A 25,026-nucleotide genomic window follows, 5' to 3' on the forward strand; every position below is an offset into this window, starting at 1 on the left:
GTGTTAATTTAGCTATACAACTGATTCTTAGAATCAAGCCCTTTCACTGTTCCACAGAGAAGTATGATCATATATTCAATTTTAGAGCCAGATCTTTGTTTCACTTTCCTGTCAATCAGCATGAATTTATTGGTCTAAACTAGTTTCCCTGGACAACACTCATTGCTACACCTGTCTGAAAAAGGTGCTATGAAATTTTAGTAACTATTTTCCTATAAAACTTAAAGAAACCCTTGATGAAACATGCTGTTTGCCTGAGCAACACTCTTTACTGGACTGGAGAACTTCACAAAAAGCATCTGTGATCACGGTGTTGCTGGCAAGGAAAGAAAGCACTTAAGACAACACCAGCCCTTTGCCTACATTTCACATAAGTTTCTTACCACCAGACTACTGACTATCCTTGAGAAGGCTTCTCACTCTCCCATTTCCAAGCTTGTCTTCATTAAAGCATATGGAATATCAAAAGCATTTGTAAATGAAAATTGCTTATCAGCCAACCCTTCAATTTTGGAACTTTTATTTGAGAATTGAACAGGCAAATTTATCCAGAATTAATGTCCAATAGTGCCTGTATAAGACCGAATGAAAAAAATATTCATAAAACACAAAAAGGAGTATCATGCAGACTGGGTTATTTTATCATGGAAAAATCTGTCAAGCTCAAAAAAAAAAATCAAGAATTGAGGCTTTTATTATGTTATCTTTGTTTTGTTTCTGTACCTATTCTTTGGGATTTTCCATTCTAAAAAATTAATGTATACAATTGTCACAGGATTTTCAAACCTGGTGTTTCTTCAGAGTTGGCATTACATTTTAGATAAATAATGTAGCGTTGTTGCCACCTCCACCTAACCAATGGTTCATGGTGAAATCGCACATCAGTGAAGTGGAAGATCCAAGTTCAACCTTCCTGAACATGTTTTAAATCCTAGCTTTGACCAAAAGGTTGAGAAGAGTGGATTGAAACTAAGGTACTCGACATCTGAGCAAACAGAGTATGGACAACTGCTTCCCGTTGTTAGAGTTCTTCCACACTGGATGGAAGCACTTAGCTGCTATGATTAAGAAAAAGCAGGATGCTGTCTTTGCTGGACAAGGCATCCACTTGGAGGTTGCACAGTTAGACTTCTGTTCCTCCTCTAGTTAGTTTTTGCCTTATTCAAACCAAGCAGGTTTTCCTGTTTTTCTAACAGGAAACACTGAGATAACCTTGAACAGTTAGGTCTGCAGGCTATACTGTTCTCCAGAGAAATGCAACATAGGCATTCCCCAAGACAGAAAAGAAAAATACACCCAGGCCTTCTGTATCATTGGAGAATACGTGATACTTTGAACTGTGACTTAAAAAGAGAGATGTAAAGAGGGGCAGTCTAGGTTTCAAATAAATCACTTACATCATGAAGACATTATGTGGGCTTTTAAAAGGAACCATCAAAATCATCATTTGAATTGGGAAGTGTCAGAAATATGTAAATAGCAAGTATTATGAGTCCATGAAAAGATTTTTGTTGCTCATTATGCCTCCAGAGAAGTTGAAAAGTAAATGACAAACTAATGCAGGACAACAAAAAAACTCTTTAAGGATCTTTTAAGGAAAAATAAAATAGTGACAGAAAGAACTGTCACTTCAGCAACTCTCTTCATTACGCAAAGAGAGAGATTCTCAAATAAAATTAAGAGTATTCTGTTAGCAAGCTTTCAGAAGGTAAAGGCCACTACTTAAAAGAAAGAGATCCGCTAAATTACTAAGGGGGTTTTATGCTTTGAAACTTCAAAGGCAAGTCTGTGAAGTCTCCAAGGACACTATATTTGCATCCTATGGATGTGAGAATAAAATATCAGTATAAATAACAAACTGTCCCCAAAGCAGGCTTGGTTCTCCAGAGTTAGTGGCAGAATAAGTACTCTAAATGACTGAACTACAACCTCAGAGGAAAGTCCTGGACAGACAGTAAAGAAGGAAAGTGTATTTTCTGGCAGGTATTAACAATGCTTCTAAATCTTCTGATTTTGAATGTGCTTCAAAATATTAAAATGTATTACATTACACTCAGAATAAATTAACTTTATCATTCATCCTTTATTCTTGGCTCTAAGCACAACATCTGTACAAAACTAACACTCAGATTACTCTGCCAACAATAGCAGTTCTTTAATATATATCCTTTAATGCAATATAAATTGCATACCTTTGGGTTGATTATATATTATGGGGCTTTCAAAAAGTGAGGCAGATTGCTTACACCATCTTAAATGTTTATGCCACCAGGTTTGCAAATCATTCTATAATAGGTCTCAACAAATACTTTGAATCATATCCTCACCTGGTCTGCATCTCCATCTTTCCATTACACATACAGAAATATGAAAGCCCATCACTAATAATTATATCTGTACTGTTTACTCAAACACATCATCTTTTGCTCCAAAGTAAGGTACTTCCCACCAGTTAAGTAATGAATTTCTGAATTGTTAAATAACATATTAAACAATCCCCAAAACACTACAGATACATTTAAAAGGAAAGCAATTTAAATATGAAGAGGCTGCATGGCAAAAAGTTATTAGGAAACTGACCTTCATAGTTTCCTGTGCTGAAATAACAATCCGATCGGCTTTCAGAAAGATGTGACACGAACTTTTCAATTAATTCTGCCAAAACTGCAAGAAGTTAAAACATTAAAACATTAGAGGCAATGAACAAAATGTGGAACCACATTACCTAACAAAATGACAATATGTGAGAAACTAAAGCTATTTTAATTCCTGCATGTTTATTCATGTTTTTTATGGGGGAACAATTCAAAGCATGCATTGAGTTTTTGCATTCCTAACACCGTTCCAAATTAAATTAAATTTTAATGGCTTTACTGAGAATATATTCAGTGTAAACGGAAAGAAAATCCCATTTATATCCTCTAAGGATTACTTCAGAATTTGTTACACAGTTTCAATATGAAATGAAAATTAACTATAATTAAACTACAGTATCTTACCATATTTGTTGGTGTATGTAGACAGGAAAGAAAAAAACCCAAAACAACCCCCACACAACAAAAACCCCACACTACCCTAAAATGATGCTAACAAAAGTAAATGAAGTTTTAAGGGCTGTTTTAAAACACGATATAAAACTACCTATGCCATCCCAAGATAAAAATTATTCACTTAAAATTAAGCAATAGGAGCATCTCCTTTGGAAGATTCTGTATTTTATGACTAGGACCATTTCCATTGGGAAATTCTGTATTTTGTGATGACCATAATGTTCTTATTCAGTTCTTGCCATGGAACTTTGAGTCTGCAAATATTGCAAAAGTCAGTCAAATGTTGACATCTGGTCACTAGGTAGGAAATCGTATCTCCCAACTTAACAGCATGTTAGCCAGGAAGTTAGTGAGAACTCTCAGTAACAAATCATTAGCAAAAACTGTTGCCGATTCCTCAATTCTGCAAGTTTGAGGCTACTGCAACTGAGCACGCTACCAACCACCTTACAGATTTAAACAAAGGATACAAGGAAGCCTTTACGCATACTGCATGGAGGAAGCCCATATTGAGATGAGCCACATTAAGAATTTAAGAGAGCAACAACAAACATGTTTTGTACGTAAATACTATCCCAAAACAGCTGCTGTTGTAATGACAAATAGAATTTATAGAATACTGATATAAAATTCTTTTCACAGTAATGCATAGCAAGGAAATGTATGTGGAGGGTAACGAGTGCTGCTCCCCGTGGGATTTCCTGTTTTCAGTCGGCACGTTACCATATCCTTGGCAGCAGCTCAATTTAATTGCACTGAAGCTTCAGCCCCTAGTCACCCGCTCCTGCACATTTACTCCATGCACCTACACGTGGTATTGCCAGTTTTATACTGAATAATTCCACTTAACCATTTTAGTGGATAGCTGTAGGAGCAGCTGAATCAGCAGAAAGTGTAAACATCTGTGATGGAGGTGGCAATGGGGAAAGCTAGAGAACTCTTGAACTAGCCTTACTGACAGAAAAACTAACACAGGAGATTGCAGTGCAAGCTTTTTCGTGCATGAGGAGGAAGAGGAAGATGGCAGAACCTCCACTCACAGTCTGATGCTTCTTATGCCAGAAAAAAATGAAGAAAAAGATATCATAAAGGCAATTAACTCTTCTTCCAACCATTTTAAGCTAACATACTGGTATTAAATCATGATTTATTTTTTTTTTCTCGATTAGTTGTCTAAAACATTTAGAGAAATCAATTTATACTGAGAGAGTCTAGAAAAAGTTTTTAAAAGGTTGAGTTTTGGTAATACTATGTTGATGGGTAGGGCAAAGGAGAAAAGAAGTTTCACTGCAACAGCTAAACACGGATTTACAGTTAGAGGAGCCAACTCCAACAGTAACAAAATTAATTTTACATTGCAAAGGACTACTAAATCCAAACAAAAAAAATTACATATGTAATTTATATTCTTATGCATTTTTATGGAGACAAGAAACTGCTATTTAAATATAATATAGCTATTTTTAATCATGGTTAATAAACCACATGGGGCTAGCAAAAAGCAAATTATTTTATAGAAGAGTAACAGTTTATTCATTTTGTGAGAATAAACAACCTCACTAATCTTCACTAATATGCTTAGTGGAATTTGGTCCACAAAGAATATAACAAATATTTGTGTAAAATGAGAAAAGGTGTCTATACCTGGAGCTGTAGATTGCAAAAAGCAGAAATTAAACTTAAAATTTGTAACTAGCTAGATGTTTACTGTATGACTATTAGTATTGTGATTACTGAAATATGCCATACTATAATAACAAACAGGAACTATGTTAAAAAGAATAAAATACCACATAGTTCAGAAAAATTAAAACCAAGTCAGAACATTGTACATTTCTTCCCTTTTTGTTGGAAGGCATCCACACGCTTGACCTAGCAGTCGAGTATTTCAGTTCAGTGCTTGAGTTAATGGGAGAAGTGACAGCTCAACTGCTAAGCAATTTTTTGAAACTCAAGCACTAAATTGATTTCCACCATTTGAAAATATTTATCTAAGTGCCTATCAGGATCTTTGAAAAGCTTTTAATCAAGTTTGAGAGAGGAAGACACACATAAGAATTTATCAAAACAAATGTGGTTAATACATAAATAGAGGGTTTCACAGGACATTGTCTCTTCCAAAAGAAAGTCCATGTGAAATGACAAGTAGTTATTTTAATTTTTTTCTTTTAATACTAAGTCATTTAGCTGCCATTTGAACATTCCCTGAAAATCTTTATATAGGTGGAAATTGGTTCAGTGATTTTCATTTAATGGGAAAAGTAGACAAAAGAAATTTAGGAAAGTTCATTGCATAGTACAGTCAGTATTATAAAACCCCACATTCTCATGCAGAGGTTATATTCAGAGATAGAGATTAGGGCTGTGGCCTACCAACTCGGTGAAAATGTTGATTTTCTTAAATTATGGTAGCTTGGCTGTATTAACATTGAAGTTTTTGAGAGACTGGCAATTACCTCATGCAAATTTAATCCACAAAATTTTAATTTAGGAGTGTGTAATCATATACAAAATAAATGAGAGAGTTTTAAAATTCCCTAAATGATTGCAGTATGCTCATAAAACACCTGAATTCCTACAGGATGGTTTTTTTTCCTTGAGGAACTAATGTACAAAAGGAAGGTAATCAAAATGGCCTCTAAACTGTATAAGAGCACTGATTAAAAAAATCCATGTGATTAAAACTGTTTTAGTATGTAACCACCATGAGACGTTATCTAATTCCTACTCTTAAAGGCTTAAGCCAAAAAGGTAAAAAACTGCAAAAAGCATAAAATTTTTTTAGATCCTCTAATGTAACTAGTGTTACTGTATCATATTCTATACCAGTGCACAGATGCTTCAGAGGGGTTTAAAAGAAAAAAACCTTAATCTTAAGAGTTAACAGTAGTCTTGCTTGACTTGTGCTAGAGGTTAAAAATTCAAGAGTGAAAACCTTGGTCAGCTGACTTCTTTGTAAGAGTGGTGTCAGAAAATTTCAACTCCATCAACAATACTTCAGTTTAATAAATCTATGAAAAACACAGCTGGCAATTACACTCAATGGCAACAATAAGGAGGACTTTTTTGAATTCCTAAGATGATGGGAGAGACTTTAAATTATTGTACATTGAAATGGCAAAGGAACAACCTGCATTTTCTTTGAAAAGAAGAAAACAAGATCATAAAAATTCTGACAGTGCTTCCATTAGAGATGAAGGTCGCATATCTTATATACAAGTATCTTCCCTATTAATGGAAAAACCAGCCTTTCAAATCTTATTCAAATGTTGTAATCTTCACATACATACATGCACGTTCATGTGCGCTTACACTGCTTATGGGATATTCCTTTGGAAATTGCTCCAAACTGGTTTGGGAGACAGAAGTTTTTATTTGCAATCGTTCTTGCTGCGTAACATAAAAGACCCACTGTTCCACTCTAATTCTGAAACAAGCCTCCTTGAAAAATCAAGTAAGGACATAAAAAGGTAAACATCTTTTTTGTATTATTCTAAAAACCTCTTTTGTGAACGCAATATTTTTAAATTGTTCATACTGAAAAATGAGAGCAGACCACAGGCAGAATCTGAATGACTCCATGGAGGAAGTCACTTCAGCTGAGTTTATTAACCCTATCCATACCCACATACAGACATAAAGCTTGAGGAGAATAATTAGGATTTGGGGACTCAATATCTTTTGTTATGAAGGGAAGAATGTTAGCATATAATTAATTATATGATCCCTGCAACACCCTTAATTTCTCTTACTTGGGGTTTAAAGTCTCCTAAGAGAAGAAAGGATTATAGATGTTGAATCTGCCAAGACAGGAAAGCGGTCAGCTGCTCATACAACACTAACTGGGAACAGAAAAAAAACAAGTTGCTGGAGTTGAAAACAACAGAAATGCCTTCCGCCATGCCTGAATGACGAGAAGGGAGAGACAACTGAAAAAGGCATGGATGAAATAGTCAAGCTGAGATACTGGTTCAAAAAAAATACCTCCCAGTCATGTGAACAATTTGAACGTACAATATACTAAGCCTAGATACACACAGACTAATAATTTTCTACATAAATCTAAGCTATTGCTCAGACAAGTTGATTTGCCCATTTCTATTCCTGCCAAAGCTTAAATGCCAATACATAGAAAGCTCTTATCTAGATGTACTAAAGATGCTTCAGGGAGGCCACAAGTATTGCAAAGAGTAGTCCAAAAGAGGCCAAGACTTAACCTGACCAAGGGCTCTATTCGACAGTTCTCTAGCTGATCTAAGTGACCCAAAGACATAGGCAAAGCCACTCAACACCAAGCAGCTATATCCGTAGCATCCACAAACCTGTGGCACTTTAACAGAAGGAATGACTGGAAGAATGCCTTTGTCTTTGCTTATTGTGCTTAAAACCATAGAATGTAGAAGCTGATTGTCTACCATACGATTTGCTTTTAGATGACCAAGGAAAAACCCACGCTTTCAGTCCTGCCACACTAAAAGACATACAAGCCTAAGGAAGGTTTGTATCTCCTCTTAGCAGTTCAATAAAGCTATTCAAAACTGGATCTTGACGTTTGACCACAGAAATTACTTAAAAGCTACAGTCAGAGGTGATGCTTTAGCAGAGAAAACACCAATCTAGGGATGAAGATGGACATTCCCAAAAGTAATGCGATACCATAGCATTTTGCACAAAAACACTGATCAAGTCAATGTGATGGTAATCAACACCAGAAGAGTGAGTTAGAGATATTAATACTATATGGTTTGCTCAAGAATTTTCTGATGGAGTTCAGGCAGGTTCTATAGATTCAGCATCTGGTAATCCTGACACCAGATCAGAAAATATTTTAAAAATCAATACATGTTGCACTATACAGTCATTGAATCTAATGTCATCTTTGCTGATTATGTTCTGGCTCAACTGCTGTTAATATTAGTCTCCTTTAGAAATGGTGCAGTACATGAAGCGTAAGTATGCATCTTTGTCCTATAATCCTTGAAGTTTGTTCCATCTGTAACTAAAGAGAAAGTTTTGATTTCTTGGAATCTGGACAGAAGCCTCTCAGTCCTCTGAAATTTGGGAGAGCTTCACATGCTGCAAAAGATACAGAGCAGCACAGCTGTGTGTCATAAAATAGTTTCAATGATGTTGTCTCAAACCACACAGCTAGCAGATATTTTGCTGCTTCTGAAATATCTCCAAGCAGATATGCAACATTTGAACAGCTTCGCATCCACCTTAAATTACCAGTACTTAGACTGAATTTATAATATTACTACCCTTTTGTAGGGTGTTTTATTTATTTATTTATTTATTTATTGTGTCATTATGCTATTCTGTTTCTGTTTTCATACTCTACTTTTTTGTGTGGTTTGTGAAAGCACTTGCAGAAGTCCCTGTGAGGCTTAACAACAATTCCACAGATACTTTCCTGCTGACTTTTACTCCTGATTCCATCTCAGCTGGAAACGGTTATCCAGAAGCAAGCATAACGTTTTTATTTTGGGTTAACAAATCTTAATGACTCTCTCTAATCCTCATTCTAGCTTGTGGTACCTCCAACAAAGTTACAGAAAAACAACCTACACAGGTTTTGAGGCTGTGTATGGATACTACAAAGCACAAAAGGAAAGACTTTTTTTTCTTTGTAAGCCATCTACTTTAAATGTATGTTCCATTTTTCTGTAAAAATATGTTTTTTCAACAAATAATTCCTTTTAGATGCAGGAAGACAGACTAACAATTTTCAACAAAATTTTCATATAATCCAAGAAGAGAATAGTCTAGAAAATATGCTGCATTCAAACAAAACTGATTTTACAAAGACTAAATTTTTTGTGCTTCACAACATATAACACCAAAAAACCCCTCACTGAACTACTAGATCAGAGTCATGCAAGAAAAGTAAACATACAAGTTTTCCAGAAAAATCTAGGGTTTTTTTAATTGCTACTCCTCAATTTATTTTTCTTACACCAGCAGAAGCTCATATAAAATACATTCAGTTGTTTCTGAATGGTTATGAGTCTCTATTTGTTCACCTGTTTCACAGAGATGTCTGAATACATGCATTTGTGGACATGTACAATATAATGTATATTATAAGTACATATATGCATTATATACAAATATATATGTATTCTGTCTACACACACATTCTTCCAAACTGAAGGTAAAATTTCTGACTAGTTTACCATCACCTAAGACTATAGACTCAAGCTTGTTTCAAACAAGCAATAAGAACAAAAAGCTCAGAATTTAGAAACATTCAATAAGTACTAATTTTACCCACGTTATACAAATGACAAATTTCTTATTAACTATTTTAATACTAAATCAGTTCCTGTATAAATTACTTCCTTAAGGCTTCTGAAACCACCCTATAACTTTTATATTGCTATATAATTTATCATAAAATTCAGGTCTCTATAAAACACAAATGCTGGGTTACTTTGATCTCATATAGAAGATACTTCACCTGTCTTCACTCTCAGCTGTATTAATAGTTTACCTGAAGAATTTAAAGGGAAGCCTTTGGCATCTGTAAACAAAAAGTTCGACTACGTACTGACCATCTGACCATAATCAGAACTTATACAGAAATGGAAGCCAGTAATTTCTGAAAACACCTAGTTCTTTATTGCTACACAAGTTTATATGATATTACAAATTAATTATTGCATCTGATTTCTGATTATTTATGTCATATGGGTGATCACTGTTTTTGTTTTGGCTGTTGTTTTAACTGATCTATACCAATGCTCCTGCATGAGTGCACTCTTAAGTAGAAAATACATAAGAAAATGAAGATAAACCTGAATGAGTGGGTTCTTTGATGTTTAGTATGGCTTAATTCTGAAAATGTTTACTGAAATTGGCCATTAATGTTATTTCCCAACCCGTCTTAAAGTCATTCACTGATCTCTGGGAAATGTCTGTTTTCTCTCAGGCTCTCTTTTCCATTTTCTCAGCATCTCAGTAATGGACCCTTTAGAGATCTGAAACAAAGATTTATATTTGAGCCCTCTTTCTGTGTCAAATTTCACTGGAAACAGCCAACAGAGAGGGATGATGGCCATAAAGAGAGAAAAATAGGATGCGAGGCACAAACCTTGTTTTCTCAGGAAAATGCCATTGGAATAGTTTTTGCAATCAACACAAAATTATTGACTACTTGTATAGATAATGTAATCCTCAATGAAACTTTAAGAACGGTTGCTTACTAGTGGCCTTCTGTTTGCTTGCTTTGTTAAACTCAGTAAGTCATACTCACTTGTTCCACTGATGATATCTGGTCTGGCTTTCATGACTTTGCAGAACTGTTTTCTACAAATTTCTGTCCACCCGGTTTGCTTCTCTGGACTTTTAAATAGTGATAAGAGCTTGTCAAGATCTTTATCTAGAAGAAATTAAAAATGAGTGTTATTCTGTAATGATAATCTTGGCTCTTTTTTCTTTTTTTTTTTTTCCTTTCTTTTCAACTTACTATGTAAGTAATAAGAAGCTATTAGTTACAGAGTACCACAGAAACAAGTAGATGCATTCAGAAACTAGAAACCATTTTAATGAAGAACAGTAAAGTCAGATGCAGCTGAGAGCTCTCTTGTTTTCTGGTATTTTTGGCAGACCTCATACCTTAGGAAGAAAAGACTAAAAAAATACGCCTTATCCTATGACAATTAAACTGGAGAAGCAGTCCTAAAGCTGATGACATTCTACTTTACACAGAACAGAAATATTCATTCTACTTACTGCTGGGTTTTGAATATTTAAGATATTACTGAGGCACATTTTGTAACTGCCCTAAAGTTATTACTCCTCTTCTGAAATGGTAAGAATTGGAAAGACATTTCAAAGAATTACTACTACTTAAAGAAAGTAGTTTGGTATTTTCACGAAATTTCACCACTCTGAGAATCTAAAATAGAAGACAGGCAAAGATCCTCCACCAAATATCATTGGTTTAATAATAAAACCATGAGGTGGCAACACTATTGTAGAACATGAAATGAAACATGCAACATAACAGTGTTTCATAGAAAAATTCTGTTTCTTTCTATAAGCAGGTTTCCTTTAGATGCTTCCAATATGGACAGATTTTATGGCATATATGTGTATGCCTCCAGGTTGCTAGACAAACCTATCGAGTAAAATTTGCAAAAATACATTGGGCTGCCCATGCTATGAGAATTCTTATAATAGCTTTGCTGATAATCGCCAGCATTTCTCAACTTTAGCACAAGCACTTAAAACTGGGACAAAAGGTTACACCAAAGGTATGCTTTTGCTGTTGCTGAAATGTCACCTTGTAAGTTTTGTGTTAATATTTAGAGAAACTCAGAATTTTAAATTGAGTTTTCTGAAGAATTGAGGTGCACACAACATGCTCCAGTCCAGGGCCACAGGTTCTTTGTTAGTACTGTCAGAGGCTGCAACAATGTTAATTCAGGCATTTTCTAACTTCAGAATGCTTGACTTTTTACCTGAGCACTATTAAAACACAGTCTTTTGGTACAATTGCTATATATAAGGCACAAATATATCAGATAATGTTTCACATTATATGTTCAGCTTCCTTATAAAACAAATTTGTGGAACAGCTTACAAAAAGATCTTTATGAAAGATTCCTTTTAAATGCAAAGAAAGGATTTCAAAGATTGCTCCTTACTGCTACTCTTACCTTGTTATTAAAGAGACATTCTCCCTTTATAATAGGGAGACATGCCTTCAAAATTAAAATTGCCGTTGATGCAACGACAAAAGGACAGTAAGTATGTTCTCTCTCTTGGCTAAGAGTGATTTTTTTTTTTTTCTCTCTATTTTCTACTAAGGTAGAGGAAATTACACATACTCTACCAATTTTCTAGAATAAAATCTCACAGGCTGAGGCAGTAAATTTCACAACTAGCTGAGTCTCACAGAGGTTTGAAAACAGAGGAACCATAGCGACAAATGTAGAACCAGCATGTGTAATCGTAAATGAAAATGTTAAGTTGGCTTTCAACAATCAAAATGTCTATCTTGGAATTCACGCTGAACAATGAATACTAGCAAGCTACCATGACACATGATGACACAGCACACTGAATAATATATACAAGGTAGTGGTAAAAATAATGCATACATATGCTTTGGCAAATCAAAGAGAAATAATTTCTTTCCATATGCAACTTTTGTTAAAAAATGCTAATATATTGGGAGGGGATGACTATTCAAATTCTATCTGAAGGCAGAATAAATTTCAAGTTCAAATGCCAAGTCATTTTATAAAGCAATTTTGTGTAAGATAAAACTGATCAAATTCAGTTTTCTAACAGAAAATACTGACCCCTACAAAATGGAAACAATCAATTAGACTGCCTCTCCTCAGGCAACGTGCTTCCCAGAGTACTTGATCCTGCTATGAAATATTTTCTGGTCAACTCAAGGGGAACAATAAAAGGTGGTATCTGTAATAAGGTAAATGCAGATGCACTCCAGCTGTGCACAGTCCCTGTGCTGTGGGACCATACAGTTCCCATCATTACAAAAGGATCGTAGCCTACACCAATACTAACTATTCACTAAGGTGATAGAGGTTCTTCATACGTTGCAAGCCCTCCTTTGTTCTCTTTCTACATTTTGGACACCATGGAAATGAATTCTGTCACGAAAGGTGACTTCTGATTAAAGATTCAACATTTGTTTGAGCCAGCCTATGGCTATTTAGAATATTTGCAGTTACTTTTACTTCTTTATAGTATTTCAGTTTTCCAATAAAACTTGTTTCCACAAACAAAATACTATTTTAAAACTCTCTTATTCCTTTAAGATTATTAGAATAATTTCAACAGAATTACAATATTGCATATAATTTATTCCAAGCTGATCTAAAGACCTTAATGATTTATAATCAGTAAATTCTCTCCCTGTCATCAGAATTTATTATACAATACATAGTATTTCAAAAGAAGCTTATGATAGTAACTTAATTATTATCATTAATAATTATTCCAAATTAATTAACCTGAAATTCCTTTGTTATCCTCAAATAACTAAATTCTCAGTTAGTATCTTTCCAAATAACATGCACTGATGCTTAGAACAGCTTACATGAGTATGAAAACTTAATGAGAAGAAGGATTTACTCTTATAGTATTATCAGTAGGATTTCTAGTTGCTTCTCTGCCCTTTTCTGCTATTTCTATAACCAGTGAAGATTGAAGAAAATCTTAGAACTGCAAAGCAACATTCCTCTACAAGTTAAATAGTTATTTTACTTACTAAAGGATTGTAGTAATTCAGTTTGGCAGACAAGGATCAGCGACTACAAGCTGAGATTTAATCAGCCAGCTTACCAAAAAGAGACCAGGGTGAAACTTTGATCCCTCTGAAGGAAATAAAACTACTGAAAAAAAAATCCCCCAATAATTTCAAGAATGCAGGATTTCAAGATCATGGCCCATCTATCTCTGCTGCCTCCTTCCGTCTTCTTGATCTGACCCCTATTTTTCTTTGCACAGTTTGTCTCTTTAATATTCTTGCTCTCTTGCAGGTTTTACAAATTTAAATCTTTGGTTTGTGATTGCTGAAATGCACACATGCTAGTATCTAGCAGTGTCAATGCATCCAAAATTGTACTGTTTAAACATGTGACCTTTCACAATGTTAATTTATGCTCCAACAATAGGATAAGGAAATATAGATTACAGTACTACAGTCTTTTCTGAAATTTTGCTAAAGACCACGGACCACTGTATTTGTCTTAAGGTTCCTCTGGGAAGGTAGTATTTAATAAAAAAGGAACTTAAACAACTTAAAATATGTACCAAATGTAACTAATGCAGATACGTGTTCTGTCATCAGAATAGTGACAGGCAAGCAACCTACTGAAAACAAGAAATCATTTTTATCTAACCAGTGGATTTGCCCCCTCCCCCCCCCCCAGGAGGACACAAGACTTGGGATTCTCAGAGAGTGCACGGGAATTTTCAAACTCAAATGACAGAGAAACAAGCTTAAGATCCACGCAACCAAGATACTATAGCATAACCATGCATTTAATACATCCATTACATACTGTAACTGGTATCATATTGTGGCAACTTACAGCATCTTATTTTCTTCCAGCTAAACCACTTGCTTCTCTAACAGCTTGTCATTAACCATGGACTATCACTTTCTCCAGCAGGTCACCACAGTACCAAAAAAAAAAAAAAAAAAAAGAAAAAAAAAAAAAAGAAAAAAAAAAAAAGAGAGAACCTGGGGGGGGGGGGAGGGGGGGGATGTTGAATGAAAAATGCTTCCAAAAAACTCATACCAAATAAATGCCAGCTCACTTTCACAAGTTAGTAGGCAACTATAACTTGCCCAATGGTATTACTATACAGCTGGAACTACAACTACCACACAGTCCTGGGCTATGCACATTGCTTGCTACTGAGGGTGGCCTTTCACACTGTTGTTGGAGGTGTTCTAAACGCATGCCGATGCCAAAAGAGAGAAGTCCTGCTCTTCTTTCCTCTCTTTTCTGGTACGTCACTAAATGGGTTCATTAATTATCCTACATTAATGACTTGATTTTTTTTTTTTTCTGGAAGAAGTACCAGAACTGCTGAAGGACAGAAGGTGAGGGAACAGAGGAAGAAAAAAACCCAAACAAACAAACAAAAAAACCCCCAGCAATAGAAATTTAAAAAAAAGGTGAGGAAGGATATGAGTAAGATCTTCCTTTTCTGATGATAGTGAGCTTTTAAATATGCTCAACCCTAACAGTGTGATTGAAGAGAAGCTTATGTCAATTTAATTAATCTGCTGCAGTCCTGCCTTCTTCCTCGTATGTGGTTATATTTTGCCATTGCATCCCTTCCTTTGTGCTAGCACTGGTTGCTCTGTGTAACCTTGTCAAAAAAAAAAAAAAACCCAACCCAAAAAACCCAAAAAAAACCCCCAAAAAACCCCAAACCAAAAAAAACCCAAACAAACCACATTTACTAGTTTATGAAGCTATGGAACTGCACTGTAAATATCCTACAGTTACCTGCACGTATGAGATTTGAACCACCACACCATAACTTTCTGCAAGTTTAAACCGATCTCATTCCCTAAAAGATGCTGCTTTATAATTCTTCAAATAATTCTTCAGCTAGCTTTTATGTCTAAAGCAGCTAAGACCTAGGAAAATTCATAAAAGTTTTAGAAAATGTCAGAAATGCCACAAGCCTTTTCTCATCTGATTTTGTTTTGTGATAAAAGTGTTTTTCTGTGGATAAGAAAGTAAGATCTGTAAATCCATGTGTATCTTACTCAAAATCTAAATTTAGAGATAGTGAATAACCTGACTATATTATATTTGACTGCTACATGAAAACAAATCCAGGTAAGGATATATATATTTTAGCAAAGCCCATGTACATTTCTGATAGACCTGTCCACTTACTTCTCTTTCATTTTTCATTAATTGAGTGGACTTCTTAAAGAGTAGAAGACAACAGGCTTATACATGAATCCTGAGCCAAATATAAAAAGGAGGACAAGTCAAAGAAGTACATGTGATGAAAACATTCATGTGAAGTTCTAAGGGATAACAGGAAAGCTAATATAGCTGGTTCTTTGGCAGAGAAAGTTTAAAAAAAATTTAGAAAGACAGACTGCTAGTTTTAGGCAGATATAAAAGAAAAAAAAACAAAACAAAAAACAAAACATGGCTGAAAAGAAATTCAATTAAAAAAAAAAACAACAAAAAAAAACCCAAACAGAAACATGGCAGCATGTTCCCATTCAAGTTAAGAGTATAAAGCAAAGAACTCAGAGAATAGCGGCTGAGACAAAAAAATCAAATGTCTTTAAGAACATTATCACTTAAGATATTTGGTAGTAATTCTGGACTGTACAAGCCAGGAAAAGAGTAAGATTAATGAATGATGGGGTGCCTATGTATTTGGAAATGGTAAGCAGTGAATGCATCATTGCAGGACAATTATGGACACTATTCTTCAGTCACACTCATCATCAACTGTTGTAACTGCAGAGCTAGGAAAAGAAAAGGAAAACAGATCTGTGCAAATACGAGAGTGAATATTACAGTTTGATATGGTTCTAAAAAGTTTAACTTTTAATAACCTACAGTGTAGCTAATATTACAAGTAAAAAAATCATTATTTTTAATAGTTGTATCCTGAATAACAAAAGACTGTATCACTCTTTGAAAACCACTTAATATTTCTTCCTTAAATTATCTTACTGAAATAATAATTGAACAATTAAGACAAAAGAAAAGCAACAGGGTATCTTGCTGCAGTGTAAACAGGTGGTAATGGCATAATTAATTTCCACATGTAAATAATGATCCGCATAAATCATTTGAAGCTTCACTATAAATTATCTTTGGCAGAAGTGAACCATTAGTATACTGCTATCCAGTAGTTTTCCAACTCTAAATACTGGCTGAAATAATTAATGCATATTAACACACAATGAGGCAAGTTTATTTTTCCATATAACCTTTTCTACAGACACATATACCATACCGGCAAATGCCTAACATCTGCAAAAACAGGGCAGATATTTGTAAAGAGTGAAGCACTACAGATTTTCCTCAAATACAATATACATTTTGGGTGAGTCTACCCATTCAAAGTGTCATTGTGAAATGGAGGAATTACTCCACTACTCCAATGTAGTTACTAATTTTACCAGCATAAATTAAGATAGCTTCATTTTTGATCTAGTGAAGCAAAATATCCAGTTGCCAGTGTCTGTGAGCAAAAAAAGTTCTCTAAGATGCAGCCTTCAAGCCTTGGTGCTGGGAAACACATGTTCCAGACTGCAGTTAGCACTGCCCTTCTTTTTCTTACAGCTAATTAGTAACCTCCTCTCTTTCCCCCCTAAACTGAACAACCAAAAAGGTGCCAGTGATGCATGCTTACCACTGTCCTTCAACAGAATGTAGAGAGGGAAGAAAAAAAACCTATTTCTTGGGTTTTCTCCATAGAAAACTCAGTGAGAATAAGTCCTTTTCAGTGACCACCCGTCATGTGTTACTTTAAGCTTTGTCTCTGGCTTCCATTGTACTAGATGCAGTCACAGGCTACAGGAGGTCTAGGGCTCTGGAAATGAAGCTTCCTGTTCCCTGACCTCAGTAGTACATAAACTTTTCAGCAAGCAACAGCCACACTAATTCCAAAACATTCAGTGAGTAACATCAGTTTGCACTCAGAAAGGCAACTTCCATTAGTTGAGAGACATCCCTGGGAAACAAAGGTTCTCTTACTGCATCTGTCTTTCAATCCCATCTGAAGGGAGGGTCAGAAGAGAAACATGTTCAGAGACAGCAATATCGTATCTGAGTGCACACCTGTAATTACGCCCCCCCCCCCAGCCATCTCCAATATCTGTTCTACAGATATATTTAACAAAAAAAATAATCAACTCCAGTTATGTTTTTACAGCTGACATCACGATTACGTGACTGTCACAGGACCAATTTTCAAAGGAGAAAGAAAAGGTATGCTTCTCTTCAGGTGTCCATGTCACCTGGGTAATAAGAGAGGAGGTAAGAGATCAGGACAGACAGAATAAAACCTACAGTTACAGCCTTTTCAGCCAATGCAACTACGTTCTTTAACAGTACTAAGAATCCAGTAGTCTCAATTATTCATGTAATATAAACGCCCCAAAAAGAGGACAGGAATGATACCGCACAAGTTACATAATGAAACACCGCAGCACGAAACCTGAACACAGACAGCTTCAGGGAATCGCAGAAACATTGTGCTGGCCTTTGACCCTTGCTGACAGATACAACAAAGCAGTCATGCATTCCCACTCATAGGATGCACAGGTGTTTGCGTGGTTGCAGAACTCTTGCGACTCAGAAGACAACTGTGTCAACCCTGTCCCGTCTCCTTGCACTGAAGCAGAATTAAAATTTAACAAGTATTTGTCTGAACTGTTTTTAAAACCTCCAGGCAAGTTGTGTAAGTAACACACAACATAAATTCTGAATATTCACAACGTCAAAGAAGTTGTTCTTAAAACCTCCAATGATGATTTCATGACTTCCAGATGTAGCCTACTAGAATTTTTTTTAATTAAGTTGTAACAAACCTTTATTGCCAAGTAAGCCAACTATTCCTTTTTCTGCACAGGGACATAGAAAACAATCAGTCTGCCCTCCTTATAACTGCTTTCAACATACTAAGAGACTTGCATGACCTCTGTCTTTTCAGCATCAGCCAGTTCCAATTATTTCAATCTATACTTGCGTATTGCGTTTCAAAGTCACGATCTGTAGCTGCGCTTTAGAATCCCTCAGATGTATCTATTTTCTTTAGACTGCAGTGTCCATGCTAGAAGTACTCCAACCCAAGGACTCAACACCTTCAGCTGACAAATATCATCTTCTGTCTTGTATAAATGTAACTCACAGATCTTCCTTGTAATCACATTTTTAACCTCTTTTCTGAAAGAGCACTTCTATCACTGCCATACTGTAGTGCTGAAGAATACAGTTCAGATATTCCCCATCTTCTACTCATGCTCTTGATTTCTTTTTTTCCAAGCACTGGAAATAGCAATTTATGAATTTCATTTTCGATCTACTTATTCTGATACTTTCTTTCAAAATAATTTAGACTTCCTGAAAGCTGCAGTGTGACAAAACAGATATTCACAGTTTGGTGGAAGAATCTTTTTTTTTTTTTAATGACAACTGAAAAGGAAAACAAAACATTGAAAGTGGTGGGTTTTTTTTTTTCAAACAGCAAACAAAATATTTTGTTTTGACTATGAAACTAAATGTTCTGTTCATTTTTCAGTTATATAGTCTTTTACTTCAGTTACTGTTAATATAAAAAATGCCATTTCAAATTAAAATATTTCAATACTTCATCAAACATTTGCAAACCTTTGAAACTGCATTTCAGCAAACTCACTGTTTACCAAAAAGTTTTACCCAGGCTTTCCTAGCTGGTTGTCATCCACAAAAATGACAACTACAATCTCTATTCCATTATCCCACTGGTTAATGATGAGCAACAGAATTGCTCTGAACAAGAGAACAGAGAAATTCTGTGGCATATAATAAAATATGCTTTTCCAATTTAAGAGCAATACTACCTGCTTCCTTGAATACATATTTGAAACAACTGGGCATCCACTTTATACCAATTTGATTGTTGTCTTACAAAAATTGCCTTAGGAAGCCTGGAATGGTATTACTAAAATTAAGATACAGAAAACTCCCTTCTTTTATAACTACATGACCTTTCCTCTTGTCAGAGAAGGGAATCACTTTTTTTTTTTTCCCCTAGATATCTTTTAAACAGACTATTTTGTATGCTACAGTTAATGTAGAATTTCTATCACTTTTGAAAATCTCTATCTGCTAAGAAAATTCACAAATAATTTCTAGTAAGTACATCTCAAGGATACAGTAAACATGAACAAATAGAAACAATGATTTATTTACTATGAACCATTCATCAGATTCTTTTGCATTGTCTACTCAAATTAAAACCTTAAAACGGTTTCTCTGTATGAATTAAACTGCTTTGCCTAGATAGTTCTTCAAAGAATTCTTTAGTCTGCCCACATTCCAAATTGATGTTCAATGTGGAAACCAACTATCCTAAACGCTGTCTATTTCACACTCCACCAAGCTTTGTAAACAGAGGGATCTGAATCAGGGAAATAGTGTACAAAAAATTTGTAGCTTAACCATACTGTCTTGCTTCAGTTACTAGAGAGATGATATAAATGTATCTCATGAGTCACCCACCTGAGATGAGCCAAAAGGTTAATCTTGAAGTTTGCATAAGAATTAGATTACTAAACAGAGCTTTGCAGATTGACAGTTGCACAAAGCCAGACAAGCAAAACCAAACCAACTTATTTAGCTACAAATGCAGCCAACAATAAAAAATCCTTAAATACTTAGAAGATTATAATCTGGGGGATGGGGGACAGGGAGGAAGGGAAAAAAAAATTTAAAAATCAACAGAGATGCTTGTTTGACATCTGCACTGCTTGCATGCTTTGTATGTACCTTGTCTGAATTCAGCTTTCCTAGGAATTTCTGCAAGATAGCACTTTGGCAAAGGGAACGATGAAAACATTGGCCAAGGATATGGATCACTGCCCTAGAAACAGGAACAGAAAAAAATTAGTTTAGGAGAAGAATTAATAGCACTTGCTCGATTAACACACAGGTAAAGTTCCCAGAATTATTGCCTATGCACCAAAATTATGCTTGATAGTACAATTTGCAATGAGACATTCCATAACTAAAAAAAACAGTTGAAGGATACAAAATCCAAAAAGCATTTGAGCCAGATTTTTTTCCAGTATATGCCACTGACAGTTTTGATTTTACAGTTATTTTTTCAACCAAAAAGGAAATTGCAGTTTTTATAAAAACAAACACCCCCCCCCCAAATTCTATTTCCAACTTTATACATTGATCTAGCTGTCTTTGCTGTGCTGACATTAATTTGCATTTCATCTTTATGAGACTGACAGCTAGTGAGAAGCAGAACATTTAAAGGAGCTGCTTAACAAACACTGTATTGTTAGAAGATCGATGAAAGCTCCAGGTATTAGATACTGCAGATGAAAGCCCAAGCACAGAAAAAAATACCAAATAAAAGGAAGACACAAAAAATGGAAAGCTAATAAAAAACCCACAGAAATATAAAAGTAAAAAAGAAGACAAATTGCATTCACTTCTGTAGTAGGAAAAGTAACATTAAAATGGAGTGATATAAACATTTCATCTGAATACGGTATGTCCTAGACACATGCCAATCCCCAGATAGTGGGAACAATCTATTTTTTCAGTGTACCACTTCTTAAAAATTTTAGTCCTTTATAAAGCTAAAGGTGGACCGGTATTTCTTAATGTTAAATAATTTTCTACATGCTGAATTATCAGCAAAAATGTTCAATTAATGAAGGCAGAAGTTATGGAAAGAGAAACTGTTGAACTCTAGATTCTAACCTTATTTAGTACTCTCAAAGGCAAAATCCTTTCCTGTGGTCCTCCAATCAGATTTATCCTTACAAGAACATGGTTTCTCTCCACTGATAGACCATCAATTATAAAATCTCTGGGGAAAAAAACCAAACAAACAAAACCCAAAAACCTCCAAAAATCAGAACCACTTTAATTTACCAACTGTTCAATTCAGAAAACTTTAACGAGCACGAATACCTTGAGAGACATACTGGAGTTAAAACACAACCTGGAAAACACATAGGCATAAAGAAATAAACAGAAACATGAAGTATTTTGAGATGTCTCCAAGCCTTATCCTAACTTTGTACCTCCCTACCTACTGCTGATTGGAAACATCTGAGCAATTACTGGACACAAAGGAGTAGAAAACTTCGCAAGCTTTGTTATGCCCACGTGCTCAGTAATTAGGGCAGAGACAGTTAATGGACCATCACGATTTGCTCCTTATTTGGCCTACCACCAAATTTCTGCTGTCTCAAATAGAGTTATTCATAACTTAGCACACAGTCAACTTGCTGTCTGAATTCACTGTGTAGCCCAAGGTACAAAATTTCTTAAAAGGAACAAAAATCTGATTTCATATACCAAGTTTCTTACAACTTTTTCCTTAGTAAGGAAATAGTAGGTTTCATCCTTAAAAGGTAAACAACAATCATCTGTATCTGCTGAGATTTCACCCATACTGTTTGATTTAAACTCTGTACTGGTGCCATACAGCAAACAGTAAGAGGAAAGTTCTTAAAATTCAGCATGCTGAAAGAAAGGACAAAGTGTCTGTGACTAAATGACTGTCCACTTCTGTCCCCAAAATACACTTTTCTTTTTGAAAGGATGCATTGTGCAATTTTATTTAGAAGTCAGCAATGGAAAGTCACAGAAGTTGGAGTGTTGACTAAGTTATAAATTAATTAAATAAACCCAAAACCAAAGTACTGATGATGCCTTTACTGCATGAACATTAAAATAATACTCTAATTATATATTATATAGGTAAAAGAATAATATAAAATAAAAATTAAAAGGCATATTTACATCCACAAATTTTGCACTTTTTTTTTTTTAAGAAACAACTTGAGATTAATAGAAATAAAAATGAGAAAAATATTTCCTTTTTTATTTCTTACACTTTTGAGGTGGATGTGGGAAAAAGAACAAGCGCTGTCTCTTTACATAATTTAAGATTGATGACAAACCTGCATGTAAGTAAACTTATGCACATTAGAAGCCAACTTCAGTGAGAGTATTTGTATGTTTAAAGCCACTAAGGTATGCATGTGTTTGTTCTCAGGAGAAAAGTTTGATAGTTAAAATAACATTTACATCAGTCACTTCTTACCCTCGTCCTTCCGAAGTTTCTGTGACATTTTCCTCCTGAGCAGTTAGTAAAACTTGTGACACTTTATACTGAGACTCCAAGAGTAAAAGGGTATTGAGCTCACAGCATAGCACGTTTAACAACCTGCAGAAGGACACATTGACATGATAGTACATCAGTCAGGAATCCAGCAATGCAGAGTAAGACAAAGGTGAACATGTTTATGAGATCTCAAAATGGAGAAGAAGAAAAAAAAAAAACAAACAAAACCCCAAAAACTTAAAGTGTCTGAAAAATACCCAGACAGAACTGGGTCAGGAACACTCCTTTATATCCTTTTTAGCCACTCATGTGGCACAGCCTTGAGCAAACAGGGAATAGTTCCCAACAGATTTTTCATGTGCACTGAACAGGCAGAGAAAATATTCACTGGCCAGTGCAGTCTGCTTTTGAGTTCATATCACAGAATAACAAAAGTGACGCTAACTTAATACGACAATGTGAAGAAATTATACAATAATAGGCTGGTAAGGCAACTCAGAATCAGGTTGTCCAAAGCAAGGGGAAAGGGAGGGAGACAAAAATGCATCTTTCCTTTAGAAAACAGGCTTTTAGAGCACTTCCATATAATCAAATTTAACACAGTTCAAAAGCAATAAAAGATTTAACATATAACAAAACATGCTGTATTTTTTTATTTGAGAGAAACACAAAACAATGGTAAATGAAATTAATAATCACAAAAGCGCATTACAGCACATTACATACAATTTTCTTTTATAACTACAGGGCAAATTAACAATAAAAGTACTCCAATATATTTCATGTAACTCTGATGTAGGGCAATCCAAATCTTTTCTTTTTTATTTTTTTAAATAACCTATTCACTCGAACACAGCAACAGAGTAATGTCATTGAAGGCTTCCTGTTCATGGAAAATAATATGACTAAACATTCTTGTTGCTATTTTTATTTTCTATCACAGTCATAAAACACAATATAAATTAAGTCTGATCACCATTATATTTTGCATTCACGTAAGACTTGATAGGAACTAGAGAAGACATATTGTTTGAAGTTTGCAGTCTATTAGTCAATGTTTATTTTTTTCCATGTAATTCCCAATACACTTCTACTGACAACAGCAAAAATTTGCAAGCCATTCTCTGGATAATATAACACCAATTCACAGAATTGTGGCCAAGGATTAAATAGTCAAGGTGATAATATGTCTTTTTTTTTTTCTGTTGCTTTTTTAATATAACTTGATCTGTTCAGTTTCAGTCCTTTTCAAGTTTTATTTATTTTGCATTAACTGTTTCCTGACATTGATTTGTTCTCAGTACTTTTCTTAATCACAGAAGAAGAAATGACAGTTCAACTATAATTTTTTTTATGATTATATAGAAGAAAAATCCACAGAAAGAGCACTGAAACCATTATGAAGATGGACCATTTCTTCTGTTAAGTACGATGACTTTAAATGGCAAAGAACCTGTTTCCAGCAGTTAAAAACCACTTGGGAGAAGACTGATAGCTGAGAATGCTTATAATGTCTCCTCTGGTACACGAGGCAGAGCAAAAAATAAAACAAACCATGAGCAAATAAAATTAGGTGGAAGGGATAGTGGCAGGAGAAATGACAAAATATACGGGATCCAACATAAGCAGACTCTGTGGGGGCATTCAAGTGAAATTTTCATCTACATGGAAAAATCCATTTAAAAATACTGTCACTGAAGTACAGATATTTGGTTAAAGGTAATACTCCATTGCTTTACCTTCCAAAGTCATAAATGTATAGACTAAAGTTTGAAACTAAAAAAAAAAAAAAAAAAAAAAAAAAAAAAAAAGACATTTTCTGGTGTGTATATTTGTGAGCATGCTTGAATATGGCTGTGGAGTTTTTCCTTTTTTGTTTGTTTTTAATTGCACTGGGAAAATAAGAATTGGATCAGACTGTCCAGCTCAGTATCCTAAGGAGTGCATGCTTATGAAAAGGCATAAAACGTCGACAGACGTAACACAAGAAAATCAAAGCATATATGCTTTGACCTAAGGTCTTGTACCTTGGAAGTAATAACCCCATGCAACAGTACAGGCTGGGGACTGACCAGTTAAAGCAGCTTTTTCAGACAAGGACATGGGGGTCCTGGTGAACAATAGGTTGAACATGAGACAGCAAAGTGCCCTTGAAGGCCAACAGCATCCTGGGCTGTGGAAGGAAGAGAGAGGTGGCCCTTGCCCTCTTATCAGTACTGGTGGGGTCATCCCCAGAGTGCTGGGTCCAGTTCTGGGCTCCCCAGTAAAAGCATGACATGGATGCACTGGAGCAGGTCCAGCAAAAGGCCATGAAGATGATGAAGGGCTTGGGCCATCTGACATAGGGAAAGAGGCTGAGAGAGCTGGGACTCCTCAGCCTGGAGAAAAGAAGGCTCAGGGGCAATCTCGTCAATGTGTACAATACCAGCCAGGAGGGTTTGGAGACAGAGCCAGACTCTTCTCAGTGACACCCAGTGAAAGGACAAGAGGCAATGGGCATGAATTGAAACACTGGAAATTCCATTTTAACATACTGTGACGGTGGTGAAAGTGCAACAAGTTGCCCAGAGATGTTGCAGCATCGCCGGCCTTGTAGATGTTCTAAACCAGAATGGACACAGCCCTGAGTAATGCTGTCTAG

At 35.2% G+C, this 25,026-nt stretch overlaps 1 protein-coding gene across 2 annotated transcripts in view; it reads right to left on the reverse strand.

Moving 5' to 3' along the window:
* Positions 1-25,026, reverse strand: part of TBC1D32 (TBC1 domain family member 32) — an 88,917-nt gene that overhangs the window by 16,889 nt on the left and 47,002 nt on the right. For both annotated transcript variants that reach the window (XM_075046849.1, XM_075046848.1), the window contains exons 24-28: positions 22,365-22,487; positions 21,011-21,119; positions 20,060-20,153; positions 10,306-10,431; positions 2,581-2,664 (exon numbers count right to left, since the gene is read on the reverse strand). In XM_075046849.1, coding sequence (XP_074902950.1) covers positions 2,581-2,664; positions 10,306-10,431; positions 20,060-20,153; positions 21,011-21,119; positions 22,365-22,487 — 536 coding nt within the window. The remainder of the gene's footprint in view (positions 1-2,580; positions 2,665-10,305; positions 10,432-20,059; positions 20,154-21,010; positions 21,120-22,364; positions 22,488-25,026) is intronic.

The sequence above is a fragment of the Buteo buteo genome, chromosome 15 (genome assembly GCF_964188355.1).
Source record: "Buteo buteo chromosome 15, bButBut1.hap1.1, whole genome shotgun sequence".
Taxonomy (NCBI): Eukaryota; Metazoa; Chordata; class Aves; order Accipitriformes; family Accipitridae; genus Buteo; species Buteo buteo.